At 39.8% G+C, this 22079-nt stretch overlaps 1 protein-coding gene across 10 annotated transcripts in view; it reads left to right on the top strand.

Moving 5' to 3' along the window:
- CALD1 (caldesmon 1) overlaps positions 1 to 22079 on the top strand; it is a 1713117-nt gene that overhangs the window by 1588049 nt on the left and 102989 nt on the right. For all 10 annotated transcript variants that reach the window (XM_044088458.1, XM_044088461.1, XM_044088452.1 and 7 more), the window contains one exon: positions 1426 to 1521. In XM_044088458.1, the coding sequence (XP_043944393.1) occupies positions 1426 to 1521 (96 nt within the window). The remainder of the gene's footprint in view (positions 1 to 1425; positions 1522 to 22079) is intronic.

Raw genomic sequence — 22079 nt, 5'->3', positions numbered from 1 at the left:
CTGCAACATTCATCCCCCCTTCATAATGGAGGACCATCTACAGATCCTGGAAACTACAGACCCATTAGTCTGACTAGTATTATTTTCTAAACCATGAAAAGAATTGTCATTGAAATTATCAACAAGGATGTAGGCGACCTCCAGACACCAGGTCCATTCCAGTTTAACTTCGTCAATGGAAGGTCATGCTTACTGAATCTGGTAGACTTCTTTGAAAAGATCACTAAAGCAATGGATGAGGGGAAAATGGTACACACTGCCTACTTAGACTAAAGCATTTGATGCAATACCCAACTCGGATATTGTCAACAAACTTACGGAACTAGGTATAATGCCCTTTAAAGCAGACTGGATTGCTAGCTGGCTCACTAATAGAACACAGGAGGTTGGAATCAGTGAGACCACCTCCACAAAGAGACAGGTTACTAGCGGAGTCCTCCACAGCTCTGTGCTGAGCCCCCTCCTTTCTGACATCTACTTCTTGGATGTTAAACCCAATCTTAAAGGCCTTTGGCTAACCAGTTTCGCAGATGACAGCAAACTGGGAATAGCCATTGAATCCCCCCAAGATGAGAACAACCTTTCAGAAAGATCTAATATAGACAAACACTTGCTGCAAAGCAATGGCTTAAAGCTCAATACCAAGAAATGCATTATAGTACCTTTTGGAAAGTTTGCCACCACTACGTCATCAATAAAACACCCTTAAAAGTAGATTCACTAGTCAGGTGTAAAACCAAGCTACACAAACTAATTGGAGAAAAAACAAAACATGAGAGCTGAAAAAATGGACTTCACTCTTTATTGTCAAATAACCATTAAGTGCTTTTGTCCTATAGAATGGGCTTCTTCAGAATAGTATAGTACAGCCATTAAATAACTAAAAAACAAAACCCTCCCATACAATTATGACTGAGGAAATGATTGATCATATATGTTTGTGTGTGTGTGTGTGTGTGTGTGTGTGTGTGTGTGTGTGTGTGTATATATCTATGGGTCTACTTATTATTGAAAGCCCACTTCACCAAACTATAAAAATATGAGACGACTTTGCTGAAAACTGATATTTTTGAACATTCACATCACCAGAGTTATACTCCGGGAAAGGAGAGACTTGGCCACCAGGTAAAAATAAACACACTGGAGCATACCAAACCCATTCAAGTGGGGATCTTCACCCCCACACCCCCCTAACTAAATTTACTAACTCTGAGATTGCACTATAGTGGTGAAAAGGGCATATTTACCCATGGTGGCCAAGTATCTCCTTTGCTAGAGTAAAACTCTTCTACTTCTGCAGATTTATCAGGGAATCACAGATGCCCCATCCATTGGGTTTTGCTTTCTGCATTGCAAAGTTGCTATTGTGAATTCAGATTTGCAAGTCATTTGTTAGATATATTTTTGTTTTCGTTCCTCTTCCAGGAAACAGCTACTGTGAAAATTGGAGTATCAAGTCGGATCAATGAATGGATGAACAAGACACCTGAAAGCACCAAGTCACCTTCATCTAAACCATTAGTATGTCAGACAACCTGATTTCTTCCTTACTGTTACAGACTTGTATCTAACTTGTTTTTGTAAAGGCTTATTCTTGGTTTATTAATTACAGTAATACATTGATAATTAGATAATTCTGGTGCTAATACAACAAGAATGGGTTAGAATCGTATGCTGATTCTTTGACACAGCACTTACTCACATGTGTATGATTGCTTAGAAGTGTGGGCATAAATGTATTTTTTGTGTATTTTTATTAACTAGTTTTTATATTAAATAGGCTAATGAGTTAATCTGTTTGTGAAAGCCAGCAGGTAAAAATATGAAACAAAGTTCAAAACTAACTAATTTATATTTTTAATAGCTTGCTGCAGAAGCAAAACTTATTTTCTTACTGAGAAAGTTGAAGTGATAACACTCATGTATGTGAATATGTTTTTATGATGATGCTGTTAACTTTAAATATTTGACAATAAGCAACCTGGTAGTGTGAACATTAGCTGTAGTTGATTGTCACTGTTGAACAAACACCCCAACCTTGTGTGCAAAAATGGGAAAAACAGTTTCTGGATGAATGGATGGATTTCATTTCCAAACATACTTGGTAGAGAACAGAAGAAAAAAAACACTGCCCTTACAAAAACTGTGCAAGCAATAACCTCTGACAGGGTGAGCTTTATCAGAGAATTAGTGCAAACACAGAAGTGTTTTGATGCCCAGCACTGCAGTTGCAGGGCCTTACTGCCCCAGAAAGGGCATGAATTCCACGATAATGCCCACCCAGGTGGGCATTATTGGGCTTAGAGAATGGGATATCTGTTAAATTGTTTTACGTTTGTTTTTTATTGCTATATACGTTTTCTCTATATTTTTCATGTAAAATAGTTTCTCTGTCTAATGTATCAAACTTGATTTCACTTAGCTGAATGCTGATGGAGAAAGCATATTACATCCAAAGTATAATTTATGTAAGTATTTAATGATTAGACACACATGTACACATTCATTAGAACAGACAGACTCACATGTACACAGAATCACACACACAGCACACAGGCACACACAAACACACACACACACACACACACACACACACACACACACACACACACACACACACACACACACACACACACACACTCACTCATGTTCCCAGCAGTTACTGAAACATTTTTTGAGTGAGTACACCTTGGATTTCTCATTGTGATTGAATGAATGAAAAAAAAAAAACATAGAATGCAAATCACTGCAACCCCTCCATGCCTCTTAACTGCCCCTAATTTTGCAGCATAGTTCTGTTGTGCTCCATGTAAAAGGTGCATTTACTGGTAACTCATTCATGATTAGAGTCAGTCAGTAATGCCAGACAGTAGAGTTTCATACTTATTATTTACGTAGTACATGTTGGTGGAATGGACTGCCTGTTGAAGTCAAAAGACACTGGTATGTGTTACCTCTCTCTCTCTCTCTTTCATGCTTTCTGTCTTTCTCACGCATACACACACATCCCCACATCCAGACCCAAACCCAGATTACTTTTATTTTAATTTATGTTTTTAATGCTTATTAAACAGCAAAACCGTGTTTAGAGAGTGTATGAAAATGGTGGCCATTTGCTTTTTTTCCCTGCCTGAGCTTCATGGCATCTAAATATGTAACTCTGAAGTGATGGACTTCTTTTTTACTCTAATCAGTGGGAAGATGTACATGAGGCCCATTCTGTAAGCATATTCACCATATATGAAGATTGTGGAAAGAATCCTGCATTGTACAGAAGTAGTGAGTGTCATTTTTCATTCCCAGCAACAAATTCTACAGCACTGTTTTGTTGTAAGAGTCATACCCTTCCTACGGCATGGTCTGTACACCAGGAGAAACACTGAGGATTGTCCGTTGCCTCAATAACAACTTTTGATCACCAGTAAAAGTCAGTGACTTCCTAAAAGAAAAAGAATTACAAATAAGCATTTACAAGAGTGCATGGATCATGCTATCCCAAACAGAACCAAGATGCTATCCTCCAAAAAAAGGAAGCCAATCTGGTGGTCCCCTGCCATAAACAAATTCTACAATAGAAGGAAGAAACTGTTGCAAAAGAGAGTAAAATCCCATGAGTGGAGGAGCTCCCTGGTCAGCCTCAGTAAGAAGCTGAGATCCCTTATAACATCCTCCAAAGCTAGCTACGAAAACAAAATCACCACTGATTCTAAGGGCAACCACAAAGCATTTTATAGCTATGTCAAGAATCTCAATGGCAACACCCAGATCTGCTCTGAGTTACAGCACAACAGCATGAATATTACAGAACCAACTGATATCGCCAACATCCTGGCAGATAGGTTCAGTGCTAACTTTACCCCCCTCTCACCGCCTAAATGGCCCATATCTATACAGGAAGAATGCAGAGTCCCTATAATCACATCTATGCAGGTAAAAGCTGCACTCTCTAAAACCAAAAACACAGCATCCATGGGACAGGACAACATCCCAGGCTGCGTTTTACATGAACTTCAGAACGAACTGGCTTCCCACCTAAGCATTCTGTTCAATCATAGTCTCATGTCAGGCTTTGTGCCCACTGAATGGCACACAGCAACAGTTATCCCATTTCACAAAGGGGGAGCCGCCACTTATCCTGGGAACTATCACCCTATTAGCCTGATAAGCCTGGTCTGCAAGGCCATGGAACGTATCATCATGGAACTCATAAACAAAGACATTGGTAACCTCCAAACTCTGGACCCCACCCAGTTCGGGTTTGTGAAAGGCAGATCATACCTTCTGAACCTGATCGACTTCTTTGAGGCAGTCACCAAAGCCGTAGACGAAGGTAAGGTGGTTCACACAGCCTATCTTGACCTCGCCAAGGCTTTCGACACCATCCCCCATTCTGGAATTATAGCTAAACTCCCTAAAATAGGTATAAATCCCTACATTACAAGATGGGTTGCCAAATGGCTCACTGACAGAACCCACACTGTAAAAGTTGCAGACTCCAAATCTGACTTCAAACCAGTAACAAGTGGAGTACCACTGGGTTCAGTCTTGGGGCCTCTCCTGTTTGGTATCTGTTTCTCTGAAGTACAGGCTAACACAGAAGGCCTCTGGCTAATGAAGTTTGCAGATGACTGCAAACTAGGAGCCATAGTCGAGTCTCCAAATGATGTGGACATCCTACAGAAGGGCCTCACTGAGACAGATGCCAGGTATCAGAGGCACGGCCTCAAGCTCAATGCCAAAAAGTGCATTGTCATCCCCTTTGGTAAAAACTCTGTACCCATGAACTACCACATGAACGCCAGTCTACTTAATGCTGAATGTGTGATAAGAGACCTTGGGACCCAGGTGGACAGTAGTCTCTCCTTTGATAATCACATTGCCACAGTAGTTAGGAAATCCTTCCATGTGGCACATCTCATCACAAAAGGGTTCTCATCCAGGAAAAAAGAGGTTATTGTTCCCCTCTACTTGGCACTCATTAGACCCATTATAAAGTACAACCCCCCTTTTGGAATGTACCTCAAAAGACATCTGCAGCAACTGGAAAGGCCACAGAAATACCTCACAAAGAGGATTACTGGCCTCAAACAGATGCCCTATACTGACTGTCTCAAAAAACTCTAGTCTTACTCTGTAGCATATCGCCTACTCCGATGACATCTCTGCTTAACATATAAAGCTATGTTAAATCCAGAGCTGTTTTTGTACATGCTACACCTAAAGAAATCCCAATCCCTCTGAGCTACATGCTCTAGGGACCTCGACCTTGTCACCACGATAAACAGGACATGCTGGAGGGATAGATTCCTGTCCCAGAGACTTCCTATACTCTGGAACAAGCTACCCATTTATGTCAAGCAAAGTTCCTCATTAGCACTCTTCAAGAAAAATCTTGATGAGTGGATGAGAAATAGGAAATACACCCCGGGGATCACTTCTGTGGCTCTGCTCAACAGGGGCACAGGAAATTAACTTTCTTAGGTGGCATAAGCCAGGAACCTTTTTGGCTAGGCTTACTTAGGCCCTTGGGCCGATAGCCTAGTACCTACCTATGAACCTATAAAAAAAAGTGGAAATCTAACAATGGGGATCATCTTTGGTGGACCTTTTCTCTTAAATTACAGTTCATTGTTTTTTTCTGTGAAATATCCATACTTGAGGCATGTGCAGCCTACGTCAGGCCACAGTGAAGTCACATGATACACTAGGAATGGATGCCTAGCCCCTACACCTTCCAGCTCTCTTCTGCCATTCTCACAGTTTGTATCTCAATTTTCCCACATGTGGTGTCTCAAAGCAAACACTTTCAAATGTTTGTGTAGCCTATAGCTAATGAGCTAAGGCATATATAGGCACTCTTTATACTGCCAGGGAAAGAAGCACAATTTGGACTACTGCCATTATCGGTACTTACACTTGTCCATCGGCACATGCCACATGGAGAGGCTTTAATCTACCTTTTTTCCTGACCTTTCTGAATATGGGAAAATATAAGACTAACTTTTAGCCCAAATAAATATCAAGTGCTTTATTCTGTGAATCCAGTAGTAAATGATTCTGTATTTTTAAATGGTTTCTCCCTTAAAGTAGTGAATGAATATAAGGATCTGGGGTATCCTGGTCACATCCAATTTCTATTTTTCTAAACAAGCACAAATTGTTAGTTCTAGGGATTTCTGTCAGTTGGAAGTTTTATTTAAAGCAATTTCCTTGATGGATAATAATTATTTAATTCTTCTTTATAAAATGTACATCCATCTTATATTGTAATTTAACAATGCTTTTTGTATATATTCAAGAAGTCAGTTAAATTCACCCAAGAGTATACAAAGGAAAATTTACAAAATCTATTCTCTCAGTTAGACATCTGAGTTATTCTGAAAGATGTAAGAAATTAAATCTGTTTTTCTTATATTGTAAATGTTTTTTTAAAATGTTATTCACTTACATGGTCTATAGTAATGAGCTGTCACACTTTGAAGTTAACATGGTGGGAGGTTGGCATAATGGTTAAGGTGTTTACTTTGCAAACACAAGGTGCAGGTTTAATTCTCACATGGGGTAATTGGCTAGGCTTAAAATGGCCTACAAAGGCAGTTAGCTTAGTACTAGTCTATAAACCTAGTACTATGAACCTATGTATTTGAACTCAAGATCACATAAGCATAATAAGATCAATTATTGTATAAGTCATAAAAGGAATATAAGAGATAAATATATACTTTGAAAAAGTGAAAATTAACAGCTCCTAATCCTTTCCTTGGGTGGAGTTGCTTACCTTCAGTTAACCGAGGTAGAACCACTAGCTGTAACCCAGAAAATTGCTGGATGGATGAGTCGAGGAACCTAAAAAACTGTGACACAATCAACGAGTAATTTAAAAAATATAGTAAAAAATATGTGGTTTTATAAATCCATAGTTGCCACTTAGAACCTCTACAAGACAAATCTCAGGAGCTTTTTTTGATGGTCTTTATTGATCTTTCAATCTTCAAAGCAGATAAGAGTGGTTTAAGTCTCATTTACAACAACAACAAGGATACATAATTTTATTTGTTCTTGGAGGTGGAGTGCCACTGCTCTGACCATCCTGGGGGATCAGTATCAGGCCACTCTTCCTGGTTTTTTTTTTTAATAACACATTATTTTGGCACTAAAAAGTTAAACAGTAGTATGAAGTTAGAGGAAACAATTTTGGAGCTAACTTTGTGCATCAAGAACATCCATGTTTTGTTTTAAACAAAGATAGGGTGGATAAGATAACCACCAAATAAGATAAAAACAACATTGCTTGAAAATGTCCATAGTTACAAAAAAACAGTGTGGCTCTGATATTCTCTCTTTTAAACTAAGATGTTACAAAAAAGAAGGTTAAACTAAGTTCCTGAGTACTTATGTGATGATGGGTGTTTTCAGTTCTGCTCTTTTGCTGAGGCTTCATCAGATCTGCCTTTGGTGAAGAAACCATTTTTGAAAAGTTTACCAATTGTGTGTTCAAAAATAGTTAGATGAAGAAAAACATGGAGAGAAATTTCAGTGAAACAGAATTACAGCAGGGCAAACAGGAACAAATTAAACTGTACTGTAATGCAGAACTGTTCACAGAAACCCTATACAAGCATGTTAATAGCTGCAAAGAGGCAGGTGTACCCACCAGGAAGAAGTACAGAACTAACTGGAAAAACAAGCCACCCTGGTGGAATGACAAAATCAATAGGCTGTATAACAGAACAAAGACAATCATAGTAAACATTAGGAGGTACAGTACTCAGAAGGATAAAAGCACTGTCATCAAACAAAACAAACTCAAAGGACAAATAAAGTCTACCAAAGCCAAATTTGAGATACGTTTGGCCTCCCAGGCCAAAGGCAACCAAAAAAATTTCTTGATATGTTTGCAACCTCAAAGGCAGTACACAGTTGTATGCAGAGCTCATTGTAAGTGCAGCAACCTGTACTGAGCTAGAAGATATAGCAAAAATAATGGCTGACAAATTCAGCTCCAACTTTACCCCTGTCTCCCCCTCAACTTTCCCTCAGGAAATATCATCAAGTATAACTCCCCTACTATAACTAAGAAACGGGTCTTTAATGCTCTGTCTAAGGCCAGGAACACTGCATCAATGGGCCCGGACAGTATCCCAGGATGCCTTCTAAATAGCATGAAACATAACTCTTCAGGCCATCTGGAATTGTTATTTAACTGTAGCTTCCAAACAGGCTTTCTGCCTCATGAACTGAGAACAGCAATAGTCATCCACCTGCACAAAGGTGTGCCGTCTACAGACCCTGTAAATTATAGACCCATAAGTCTCACTAGTCTCTTATGGAAAAAATTATCATGGAAATGATCAGTAATTATAGGGGAAACCTCCAGACACTGTACCAAACCCAATTTGGTTTCATCAAAGGCAGGTCAGGCCTATTCAACCTAGTGGGCTTCTTTGCGAAGGTCACCAAAGCAATGGATAAAGGCACAATGGTTCACACTGCATACTTTGACCTGGCCAAGGCATTTGACACAGTACCCCACTCAGGCATTGTTGACAAACTCAAGAGGTTAGGTACAAACCCTTATGTCACCCAGTGGATAGCCAACTGGCTCACACACAGGACCCAGGAAGTTAGACTTGGGGAGCCCACCTCAGTTCTCTTACAACTCTGATAACCCAACTAATTTTACTAACCTACATGGCTTTACCCAGGTTGTATGAACTGTGACCAGTGTAGACAAAGCCACCAAAAGGCAATCAGTTCTAGACTTGGTCCTAACTAACAAACCTTCTCAGGCCTTCCAGTCAGGTTGTCTTCCAGACAGCATTAGTGATTATCTCCCAACATGCTTAATTAGACAGCATCTTCATCCCTGCAGAAGTACCACTTACTGTCAAATTCTCCACAAAAAGACTTTAATGCTCAAACTTTTATCTACATCTTACAAATCTTTGACTGGACCCCACTCAATACAACCCCTTGACAGCCTTCTTACCTGTCGAATCCTGGTTATCAGACTCATAACTGATTATTCTGAACCCATCCAAAACTAAACTTACTCTTTCACCCTTCTTCACTGCAGTAAATCATGAGACCCCCACAACTCTATTCCATATTATATTTCTCCAACAATACCATAATAATAACAGTATCCCAAACAAAATTGCTAGGTGTTCTACTTGACAGTAATTTGAAATTTGACAAACACCTGTGTTAGTCTATCAAAAAGACACATACAAAACTTGGTGCACTGTTCAAAATCAAGCCTTTCCTCACCAACAGTACAAGGCAGGCAACTGCCAGAACCCACTTACTCTCCATCCTGCTATATGCTTCTCCTATCTTTACCAACCTAAAGAAAACTGATTTAGTCAAGCTTGAAACCTGCTACAATAAAATAGCTAAATTCGCAACTAACTCCCTACATAGGTCAAACCACTGCTCTGCCTTAAAACAACTGGCTACAATTACCCCAAGACTTAACCTACACCCAACTCATTACTGCCCACAGACTAGTACACCAACCTGTTAAACGTCCTGCTCTTCAACTATTGCTCCAGCCCTACAACAGCACTTGAGTCTTCTGATCCTTGAATAGATCTTTACTACAGGACTCCAAATCCAATAATAGTGCCGGGGACTCTCTCTACTCTGTCAACATCTCCTAAATATGGAATACTATCCCTCGGTGTATCAGAGCTACCGCTGACCCAACTCACTTTAAAACACTACTTAGCATCTTCCTCAGTAACAACTGGCTTTGCCCATGCTCAAGTCCTGGCTAAATCTTATTCCTCTTGCCCAGTAGCTTACGAACCTACTTTTCTACCATTTTATGTTCTTCATATTTAACTAAATTTACTTATTTATTACTTAAACTCCTATCCCACCCCTCCCCCTCCTTTTCACAATTACTTAACCATTTAACTTCTCTTCCCTTACTACCCTCCTACTAGTACATATTAACTCTCTGTTTTCCTCACACCTGTTAGCATATCTTTACCTTAACTTCTCTCCCTCTCCCCCATCATCCTTTCTCCTTCTTCTGTATTCTCCTGTCCTCTACTCTCACCTCTCATCCCTGTTTTATTTGATTTACTAGATAATCTCACTAAAATAATATTTTCCTCTTATTCTTCCTCTAGTTCATGGCCTTCTTGCTAAGTCCAACTATCTTGTGTATATTTTTCTTGTCTTTACACCTTACTTCCATTTCAGTCTGCACTATAGCTTTAATTAAGCTTTGTACATTTGTGAAGTTATGATGAACACTAATCTGATTTCTGTGTTCAGTACTGCTACACTGTTTAAACTATTGTTTGTTTACTTATCTGTCTTAACCACCAATATGTATTTTATGTCATATTCTAGTCAATGTAATTCAATGTAATTTGTTAATTGCCTCTAGAGCTTTTCTCCCCAGGCCTCCACTGAAAAATGGGCTCTAACCAAGTTGGACTATCCCGGTAAGCAAATCTTGAATAAAATAAGTAAATAAGTAAATAAAAAGAGGACAGTCACAAGTGGGTCCCTCAGGGATCGGTCCTGGGACCGCACCTATTTGGTATTTATTTCACTGAAATCAAGGCCAATGTCAGTGGCCTCTGGCTGACTAAATTTTCAGATGATTGTAAATTAGGAGCTGTCATTGAATCCCACATTGGCATAGATGTTATCCGGAAAGGGCTGACACAGACATACAACTGGTGTCAGAGCCATGGACTAAAACTAAATGCTGAGAAATGCATAATAGTATCCTTTGGGAAGTCAACTGCCCCGGTACGTGTCATATTGACAACACACCCCTTACAGTTAACCCAGTAGTCAGGGACTTAGGGATGCACATAGACAGTAATCTAGCCTTTGACCACCATGTGTTTACAGTAGTGAGGAAATTATTTTATGTTGTACAAATTATCAGCAAAGGTATGGCATCTAAGTCCAAGGAAGTCATTGTTACACAGTATTCGACATTCATCGGCCTATCATTGAGAACAGTCTCCCTTTGGTGGGTACCTAACCAGGCATGTCCAGCAATTGGAATGTCTACAGAGGTTCCTCACTAAAAAAGAAAGGGTGTAAATAACATATCCTATGCAGACTGCCTCAAGGCCCTATCCCTGTATTCTGTCTCCTAAAAGCTGTTGAGGGGAGATATATGCCTGGCTTACAGGGAATTGCTAGACTTCACTCTGCTGGACCTCTTTCATATCCACAAAACAAACAGCAACAGAATTATCCATTCTAAAGACTTAAACTTTGCCTGTGATGTCAACAGAGGTATTTATCCCAGTGACTACCCAATCTCTGAAACAGGCTCCCCATCCATATGAAACAGAGTTCCTCTGTAACCCAATTTAAGTGTAACTTGGACAACTGGATGGGGAACATGAAATATATCCCTGGTTTGGCACTTATGTCTCTAATGGACACAGGTAGTCTGTAAATGGTTCATCTCCCAACCAAGCCCCTGCTTACACTTATCGGAGGTACCATAACTTGTCAGAGATTTGGGATGCATGGCTAGGTTTAAAAAGGCCCTTGTGGTTGTTAGCCTAGTAAACACCAATGAACCTCTGAACCTAATCTTGCTTCTACGCAGATCCTCTGGAGCTGGGCACATCAGTAGCATCCAAAATATTGTGTGGGGCCTTATTCCATGTAGCAGGAATGCAGAGCACTGAGGCTGCATTAACCCAGGTGACTGATGCTGAAGTCTAAACAGAAAGTATATCTCCATCTGGTAAAAGAATATCTGATTTCTGATCATCAGTGTTCTGTTGTTGTTATGAAATGTTTGCCTGCCATCCACAAAACTACATCGATCCATATCAGTTTTGGCATCACCTTTGCCATTCTTTTAGCCATTGTAGATGTAAACACTTTATAATCATGGTTTAAGAATGAAATGGGCCTGTATGAACCTGGATCTGATCGGTCTTTACCATCTTTAGGTATTACAGCCGCCACTTTTTTTTCCAGGATATTGATGCTGCTTCTCCTCTTAAAATACTGTTAAAATTGTTCCAGATCTTTATCATTTTTTCCCCTCTTAGCTTCCAATGTTCCACATAAATACCATCTATTCCCAAGGAATTTCCTGTGGCTTGGTTATGCATCACCATTTTAGCTCATCTTCTACTGTCCTAACTGTTAGAAATTCAGCCTCATCTACCTCTAACCTTGGCATATTTAATTCTTCCATAAAGATTTTCATTTGTACCATTTCTGATCTTTATATTTCTCTGCCTTATACAGACTTTCATAAAATTTCTGAAATATTTCTAGTACCTCTACAGGATCTCTTGTTATCTTCCTTGATGTTCTTCATGTTTCACTGTTGCAGTCATTACATTTGGGTTACCTGCTTGCAGTAGACCTCAGTCGGCCTGATTAACAAAGTCTTGGGTCCTACGTCGGTTGATGTCTCTTCTTCCATGACGTCAGGTCGTCAGGGGTATAAAACATGCAGCCAACATCATTACATCAGTCTTTCTTGCCGTGTGGTGCCCAAAGCAGAATCAGTTCACAAGTGCCGGTCGGCCGACTCCTGAAATTTTCGTTTTCGAGTTTCAGAACCAAAGTCTTCAACTAAAAGCTAAGTACCCCGTTGGGGAAACTTTTTCTTGCTGTAAACCAATGTCAGTAAAAGTAAATAATTGCATTTCTTGTGGAAAGCAAATACCTCATAAAGATTTTCATTTGTACTGTATTCCCTGCCTAGGCCCTAAATCCTCACTGTCGGTTTTGTGCCTTATATAAACCACAAAATATCCATCATCAGTATAGTTGCGCTTCTAAATATTTTGGTGCTCGGTTCAATTATACTGATATGTCTTCGATAAACCATCCGACTACCAATATTCCGAAAAAAAATGCAAAGATAAAGAAAGAGACAGGCCGCCCAGTTCACCGGTACTCAGTGAGGCGCTTTCGCAGCCCCTGATACCCACTACTTCAGATTCGCAGGCCTCTACTAAGACCCATTCGGAGTCCGGTATGCCATGAGATGCTTCAACTTTGATGCTTGTGGATGTCTCTACCTTGGATGGGTCCGGAGCCACTGTGCAGGCACCGGCATCTGAGTGTGTATTCAGGCCTACTGACTTGCATATTAAACCAATGCTATCTTCTTCATCAAGGCCTAAAACTCGAACCATACCTAGAAAACCTTGGTACTTTAATCTGGGGAAGCCAACCTTCCCCCTCTAAGAGACCTAGGACTGAGTTTGCTTATGATACTTCTGACCAGGATTCTGAAATGTCTGTTTCCTCTGATGACCAGGATTTACCCTTATCTATTTATGAGGATTCTGATGCTGAGGACTCTATTCTCTCTGCTTCCCCCCCAGAGGATTTCTCTGATGCATACTCTCAGGGAGCATTTTTGTTGGGAAAATCAGGATTTCTCTGATTCTAAAAAGAGGCTTAGAGATTTCTTACTCCTGCCCCAGCACAGGCCTTTAGCTATACCTCCTGTACTGGACATTGTTGATGATGCCTTTTCGGAATCTAGCATGGCCCCTGACTCTTTACCTCCTGCTTCCAGAAAACCTGATAGATATTTCAGGGTTCCTGACTCTCACAAGTTCCTTTTCAAATGTCCTACTCCGGATCCTTAAACCGTTTCACAGGGACCCAAGGGCATTAAAGCTACCACTGCCAAAAATCCTACCCCCTCTGATAGAGACTACAGGGCGCTGGATAGATGGGGTAAGAAGGTATACACTTCTGCAACTTTGGCCATTAGGGCCTTGAATTGCCAGTTTCATATGTTAAAAGTATCAGCAGCATATTATTGGATTGCTTAAACAGAAAATTATGTTGATTCCTGATTGTGCTGAAAATAAGGATTTACAGGATTTAAAGCATTCTGCTGAACAAGTTGGTAAGCATACATTGCAATGTGGTTTTGATTCTCTAGAGGCATCTTGCAGGGCTCCTTGAACTGGGTCTGTACTTAGAAGGCATGCTTGGCTTAAGGAGCAATCCTTGCCAGATCATGTTAAAGCAAAATTACTGGATGCTCCCTTAAATCAGGACTGCCTGTTTGGCAACAAGGCAGAAGAAGTTCTTAAAAAGATGGAGGAAAAAGCTAATTCTATGCAAACTGTTAAATATTTTTTATAAGTACAACCTCCAAGATTTAGTAGGCATTGGCCTTCTAAGAATTGGTCCTTTCCTGCCTCTTCCAGACCTTCTCAGTCCAAACCCAGATCCAGCAGAGCACCCAGGCTTCAGTCCCAGGGGACACACAGCACTAATCAGTGGAGGGCCTCCACTTCCAAATCTGGGAGTAGTAAAACTGCCCCCTATGGTAAACTGTCTCAATGACTTCTTTTTTAAAACTTTCAAGCACTTCTCAACTGACTGCCCCTTTGGGGGGAAAGATTGTACTTCATGCAAAGAACTGGGGACTCATTACCCAGGACAAATGGGTTATAAATATAATGTCCCAAGGATACAGATTTCACTTCCACACGTTACCAACTCCAAGAGGTTGACTGGATCTACCTCCAAATCAGTGGACAGAGGCCCAAAAGCAAGTACTCTCTCTCTTAAGCATAGGAGCTGTTCACTTGGTACCAGAAGAGGAAAAGGGACAAGGGTTCTACTCGAGATTTTTCCTGGTACCCTGAAAAGACAATTCATGGCATCCTATCCTGGACCTGCCTACTCTAAACACCTTTTTGGTGATTCCAAAATTCAAGATGCTGACTCTTCACCTGTTGCTTCGTAGGCTAAGCAAAGATGCCTGGTTGGCAACATTAAATTTAAAGGAAGCATACTTGTACATCCCAATCAGGGAATCTTGCAGAAGATACCTACGCTTCAAAGCAGGCTAGACGCACTATCAGTTCTCTGCACTGCCCTTTGGCTTATCTACTGCACCCAAGGTATTCACAAAGTGCCTAGCTCCAGTCATTGCATTTTGCAGGCAAAGAAATAGTCAAATATACCCATACCTGGATGATTGTCTAAATCAGGCAGAAAACCAGGACATACTTTTGAATCATCTGGCTTTTGTACACAGGGTGCTAACTTGTCTGGGGTACACCATAAATGAAAATAAATCACACCTGGTACCCTGTCAACAAATTATATTCCTGGGAGCAAGCTTGAATACAACTTCCCAGATGGCTTTCCTCATGCCAGAGAAACAAATTCACTTGACAACCTACTTCAAACAAGTGGACACAAAAACCCTGCTATCTGCAAGGCAAATACTACAAGCTTTGGGCTTCATGGCCTCCTGCATTCTTCTAATTCCATATGCAGGACTGCATATGAGGAAACTACAATGGTATCTAAAAAGCCTATGATGTCAACATTTTCAGGATCTAGAAGCAATGATTCCTATCATTCCTTGTCTACGCCTAGAGTTCCTTTGGTGGGCAGAGGCCTGCCACCAAAACAAGGGACTATCATTCACACTACCCCCTGTCGCCCAAACCCTAACAACAGATGCATCAGACTATGCATGGGGGGGCGCACCTGGCAGGGAAGTGCATTCAGGGCAAATGGAACCCAATTCAAATGCAACTTCTCATCAATCATAAAGAAATATTAGCTGTGCAGAATGCTCTGACAGCCTTCGAGGACCACATTCTTCCAGGACAATTAATGGTAAAGATGGACAACACCACTGTTATGTGGTACATAAACAAGCAGGGGGGTGCACATTCTTACCCCCTTTGCAGGCTAGCCATGGCATTGTGGAACACAGCCTTGAGCTACCAAGTGCATCTACAAGCTCAATTTCTGCCAGGAAAACTAAATACACTGGCAGACGGACTAAGCAGAAACTTCATGGACCCACATGAGTGGAAACTGGAACCAAGGATTTTCAACATGTTGACAAGCAAATGGGGGAGCACAGATATAGACCTGCTTGCCTCCCCCCAAAACTATCAATTGGAAAAGTTTTTGCGCAAGGACTCCCCACAGACAAGCTTGGAAAGTGGATGCTCTGTCCTTCAGCTGGAAAAAGCTATCAGTTTATGCCTTTCCTCCTCTGCCTCTGCTCTCCAAAGTACTACTAAAGATCAAACAAGACAAACCAAGGATGATTTTGATTGCACTAGCCTGGCCATGCCAACAGTGGTAACCTCTCCTGTGCAGTGTGTCACTGTTGACCCCATGGCACCTACCTCAGACTCCTACCCTGCTATCTCAGCAGGCAAACCAGATTCTGCACCCTCAGTTTTAGACACGGAACCTAGCAGCATGGCTAATTACCTAAGCTCTCCTTTACCATCACTCAGTAAACCAGTGATGGATGTCATTTTAGAGGCAAAGAGGCATAGTACTAGAAAATCTTATGCTGAAAAATGGAAAAGATTCTGTGCCCGGAACCAACCTCAAGGGATGAGCACAGCAGTGCCCAATTTACCTCAGATTTTACAATACTTAACTGAGATGCTTCACAAGGGCCTGTCTTCTTCTTCAATAAAAAAATCACACCTCAGCCATTTCAGCTCATTATAACACAGAACCTTCCCTCTTCACTCACCCACTGCTCAAGCAGTTCCTCAGAGGGGCCAAAAATTTAAGACCACCCTGGAAAGCTCCAACTCCAGCCTGGGACCTTTATTTTGTATTGGAGAAACTCACCCTTCCTCCTTTTGAGCCAGCTGCTACTGCAGATTTAAAATTCCTTTCTTGGAAAACAGCTTCCCTTTTAGCCATCACTTTAGCAAGAAGTGTATCTGAATTACAGGCCCTTATTGCAGTGGAGCCTTTCATCATCTTTCATGTGGACAGGGTGTCCCTCAGGACCAATCCCTCTTTCATGTGGTATCTAGTGTGGCCTTTAATCAGTCCATTCATTTTCCAACCTTCTTTCCTAATCCACAGAACAAAGGGGAATGGATACTGCACTCCTTAGATGTGCACAGACAACTTAGATTCTACTTGGACAGGTCAAAACCTCAAAGGAAATCTGAACAACTGCTGGTGGCATTTGCTGCAGGGACAGAGGGGAAGGCTATTTCAAAGCAAACCATCTCCAAATGGGATAGGCCATTGCATTCATTTCTGCTGTAAGCACCATGGAAAACCTATCCCACATGGGATCAGACCCCACTCAACCAGGGCTGCATCTACCTCTACAGCCTTTCTCAGAGGTGTACCTACCAGGGACATCCTAGAAGCTGCTACCTGGAGTTGTGTGGATACTTTCACCAAGCATTACCATTTGCCAATTTTCTCTAAATCCAGAGCTGGCTTTGCCACTGCAGTTTTGCAGGGCCTTATAGCTGATCCTAATGCTATCTAAATACCTCCTCCCATACTTAGCTTTGGGAATCTACCCAAATGTAATGACTGCAACAATGAAACATGAAGAACATAGTACAGTTATGTACACTTACCATAAATGTAGGTGTTCGAGTGTATTCACTGTTGCAGTCCTGGTTACCCTCCCACCAGCCCCCTGACTTCTTTTGGCTATACCGCTTCTCTCCTTTTCAATGCTTAACAGCTTTTTGGTGTATTTGCTTTTTTGTTTGAGGTATAACCTTATATATTTATAGATTTAATTGCTTCCCATTAGGGGGGCACCTGACATCTGGGGCAAGAAAAAACTGATGTAATGACGTCGGCTGCATGTTTTTATACCCCTGATGACCTGACATCACGGAAGAAGAGACAGCAACTGACGTAGGACCCAAGACTTTGTTAATCAGGCTGACTGAGGGTTACTGCATGCAGATAACCCAAATGTAATGAGTGCAACAGTGAATACACTTGAACAGCTACATTTATTGTAAGTGTACACAATTGTACTTTATATGCTTCTTAAGCTTGGTGACAGCCCTTTCTACTTTTTGTTGCCTGAGTCGTTGACCTAAAAGTTTTTGTGCTCTGGTCTTATTATCAAAAACAGTTGTTTAACAGCAATCTTTCTAAACTCATACATATTATCAATGTAATCCTTTATTTTCTGCTTAGCATTATGAGTTACTCCTTTTTTTTTTCTGTGAGATTCCAACTGTTCTGTAATACTTTAACATTTGTCAGCCACTCTGAATAATTCTTATTACTTCTTAACCATATCTCTTTATTTTATTTCCATCCTATTTTTCAACTCCACTTTAATTTAATCACACTCCCTAGCTATATTTTCAGAATACATTTCTGTCATCTCTAATAACTCCAGAATTATGTCCACTACCCATTCCTTAAATTCCTCTGTTTTCAACAGAAAGGTGGGAAAGCAACAGTGACTCATTTTTATTTCATTACCCTGTGTTTTTATTTTAGTTATCATTGGTGGATGATCTGATGTAGTTATTGGATGCATATCAAAGCTTTCAATTAAATGCACATGTTCCTGTGAAATGTAATTTCTGTCTAGCTTAGCCCAGTTTTTGTACCTTTGGGAATAATATGTAAATTCACTCCAAACTCCTACTACTGAATTGACATCTTCTATGCCAAATATTTTCATTAATTTCTCAAATAATCTATCCTTCTGTATTACATTTTCCCTTCTGGCCCCCAGACACATCTTCACTCCTGCCAGTCAAATTCTAGTCCTCATTGATAAGTAATATTCCCTGCTGAAACATGATTATTTCTCCCATATTTTTTTAAGCTCCATTATAGCAGTTTTAGGTGGACTATAAATACATGCCAGTGTAATCCTCTTCCCTTGTCATTAGCCCCTTAGTACTACAAATCTACAGTTATTATCACATTTATCCTGTTCTGTCACTAGTGGTGCTCCTCTTGCAGTTAGTATAAGTACTCTTCTTTTCCTTTGTTCCCGGTATTACACTGGATAACCATCCTGAAAACCTTTCTTTATCATAGTCGCATGTTAATTTCTTTCAAAATGTGTCTCCTGTAGGATAACTATTTGCACTCTATATTTGTTAATATAGTTCACTACCCTTCCTTTTTTCTATGTAGCTCTGAGACCATTTACATTTAAGGATAGCACAGAAAGCGTAATTATATTTAAAAAGTTATTATTCCCACCTTTCATTTGTAACAGCTTTTTGTTAACTGTCTTGTTCTAACTTTTGTGTTACATGCACACATTAATATTTGGCAGGTTGATCTTTTATACAGTTGTTATATCTATTTTAGCCTATGTCACATTTTACAAAACTTTCTGTTTTATTGAGATCCCTGAAACAAAATTCAAATACATCCCTGATACAGCCCTAAAACATATTAACTTTATACTAACACACAAAACTATGTACATCCTCAAATTCTGAAGTTTTAATCTCCTGATAGGAGTAATTCTCCCAAACTGACACCTGTACTCATAGGCTTGGGGTAGCCTAACAGGAAGGTTAGCCATGCTGTGTGCTTCTACCAAATGCTGTCATTTTTTTTGTCTTATCTTTATTGCTGTCCAATAATGGGAGATCTCTTGAATGCTTTCAGAAAATGTTACCTCATAGCCATTGAAAGAAAGAAGTATTCGGTTTTATTGTTCTTTATCAGATTGCCTCCAAGGAGACATGAGAACCAGATACATAGTTGCTTCTACAAGCATTTATTTATTTATTTGCTAGAGCAAAGCTTTATTATATTCACTGTTTTTTTATTTATTTGCTTTCTCTTAAAACCTGTTACTAGATCAAGCCAAGGGCTTTAACCCAGTAATTTCCCTATGCAAGAATGAGAAAAAGCACTTCTATTTTTCACGTATCATACTCTTTTGACCAGATATTTCTTCTTTTTTCTACATTGCAGTGCCTACATTTCTTAAAACTGAACAAGGAGAAAGAGGAAAGAATGGGAAAAAGAAAAGAGGGGCACCTCTTTACTTTACTATTCTCATTACATTTGAAAATAACTGAGAAAATTTTACTTTATAGCATTCAGGTTATCTAATGTGCTATAAAGATATTACTGTTATGATCAAAATTTTGTTTTACATACAATTAACTCTTTCCTTCCTCTTCCCTTCTCCTAAGTTTTCCTCCTAACATTAACAACATAAGGTAGGGCATATGCTTTAGATTTCCCTAGAAGTTTAAGAAAGTAAAAAAAAAAAATCCAGTATTTCCAGGTGTTCTTGTTCTGTCATGTTTCACAAATATAATTAATGATTTGTAATCCCACATTTATCTATCAGTTTCTGAGTTGCTGGTTTTATTCTTTATCTTCAGCTCCCAATCCTGTCTCTGCTTCCTTTCCAATGTACTCTCAGTTCTTCTAGTCAACTCTTGAGCTTTTTTCTGCCTCTCAAGCATTTTTCATTGAAACATTGGAAAATGTTTCACTGGCTCAGTCTCTCTGTAGTCCTAATTTCCAGAAGAGCAAGAAGCAGAATCGCCTTCTGTTTCACACCTCACTTTTTGTCGGACAAATTAGCATGTTCTGCATCAGAAAAATATTTTGTCTTTCCAGGAAAGAATATTCTGAAGATATCTGGGTACAGCAGTCTGAATGTCATGCCCTCTTCTCAACATTTCCTGATTAGTGTAGTAACTTTACTCCTCTTCTGCCTGGTGTACAGTGAGTAATCATTCTCCACAAACTGTACTGCCTCCAACTTTTACTACTTTCTCCTTCTGCCGCAGTTTTGTCAGAATCAGCTCTTTCTGCTGTTAGGATTGCATCTTTACTATTAAAAGTCTAGGTTGCTTTCTCATGCCCAGGTCTGGAGCAAACACGTGTGCCCTTTCTGTTAACAACTCCTGGTGCGGAATACCAATCCAGTTGCTTATTTGTGCTTTCATAACATTAATACAGTCTGCTCCTTCCATCTTCTCTGGGTCATCAGAAAATCTCAGGGTTTCCCTACATGCTCTGTCCTCTAATTCTATTATTTTTTAAGCATCGTTTCTTGAGCAGTCTCATATTCAGCCAGCTTTTTCTTCATTTTGACCTCTGATTTTTTCAGTTTAATGACTTCATCTGAATATCTATTTAAAGTTTCTTCTATTTTTTCCAGCCTTTTATTATTTGAGTTGATGTACTCCATTGGTGTTTCATTTATTTTAATCAGGTCTGACTATATTTGACTATTTTTTTCCTCTAGGTTACCAGAAGTCATGTCTTGCATCAAAGCTGGTGCTTGCACTGCTTTTTGTTGAACAGCTGCAGAATTCTTACTAGTCAGGGTTTTTTCCTCACCTTTTCTTTCAGGTTCTCTGAATTTCTTTCTTGCTGGCATCCAGACAGTGTGCTTATTAGCCAGTTACTGAAATTTACCCAAAATTATGAGTTTACTGGCTCTCTCTTCTGAGTTTCTGTTTTCACATTGGGAGAGCTGAAAATAAGCTGTTACTCAATGTGCAGCTATTTTGTAAGTCCCCTCTCAAGTTCACCTCTTGAGGATATTTCTTTTGGAGAGGTCCTCAATCTAATGACAGCATACTTTAAATGGGAGTCCATGAATTGTATTTTTGCTTTGTGGCCTATAGACATACAAGGATTTCAATATGTGAACCCACAATAACTTTTGGTAATTAAAAGTATCTCTCAAATTCATACTGCTAGAAATGGACAAAGTAAAAAAAAAAAAAAAAACCCCGAAATCAGGGACAGTTTTAAGTATCACTGTTCTTAAGTACATAGAAGATTACTGGAGTAACAGATTTGCATTAGCATGCATTTTTCTGAAGGGAATGCAACATAAAACTCAAGTGTCTGTTATTATTTAGAACAGACCATCCTCAAACATTTGCCAGAAAAACTGAAATTGTATGAGGAACGGAATAACAGATCAAAGAGTAAAAATTGGGTCATTCTGAGGGACAGAGACCTGCTGTTTTAATAAATAAATAAGCTAATGAATGTAATTCAACTTTTATCTTCCATCTTCCTTACAAGCTAAAACACAGCAAGGAACAATACTGAGGAGTAACAATTATGTCATCTGGAGTAATCTGCTCTATCCTATCTGTCAGGTTTTTGTACTGTCACTGCCTTGACGTCTTTAGAGAAAAAAAACAAGAGGAGTAGAGTTCAGCTAAGCTTCAGTTTGAACACTCAATGCTGTTTATTTCATCTTCAGGTTCACACCTTGCCCCTCACCTCACTTTCTTTACTATTGGAATTGACCACAACTCTGACATAACCAAGCTAGGCCATGTGTGAAGAATGATGATGTAGAC

The sequence above is a fragment of the Protopterus annectens genome, chromosome 11.part0, assembly GCF_019279795.1.
Source record: "Protopterus annectens isolate FY-2018-M chromosome 11.part0, PAN1.0, whole genome shotgun sequence".
Lineage (NCBI taxonomy): Eukaryota > Metazoa > Chordata > Ceratodontiformes > Protopteridae > Protopterus > Protopterus annectens.
Note: the sequence above shows the minus strand (reverse complement) of the source record. Positions and strands in the feature narration are given on the sequence as shown.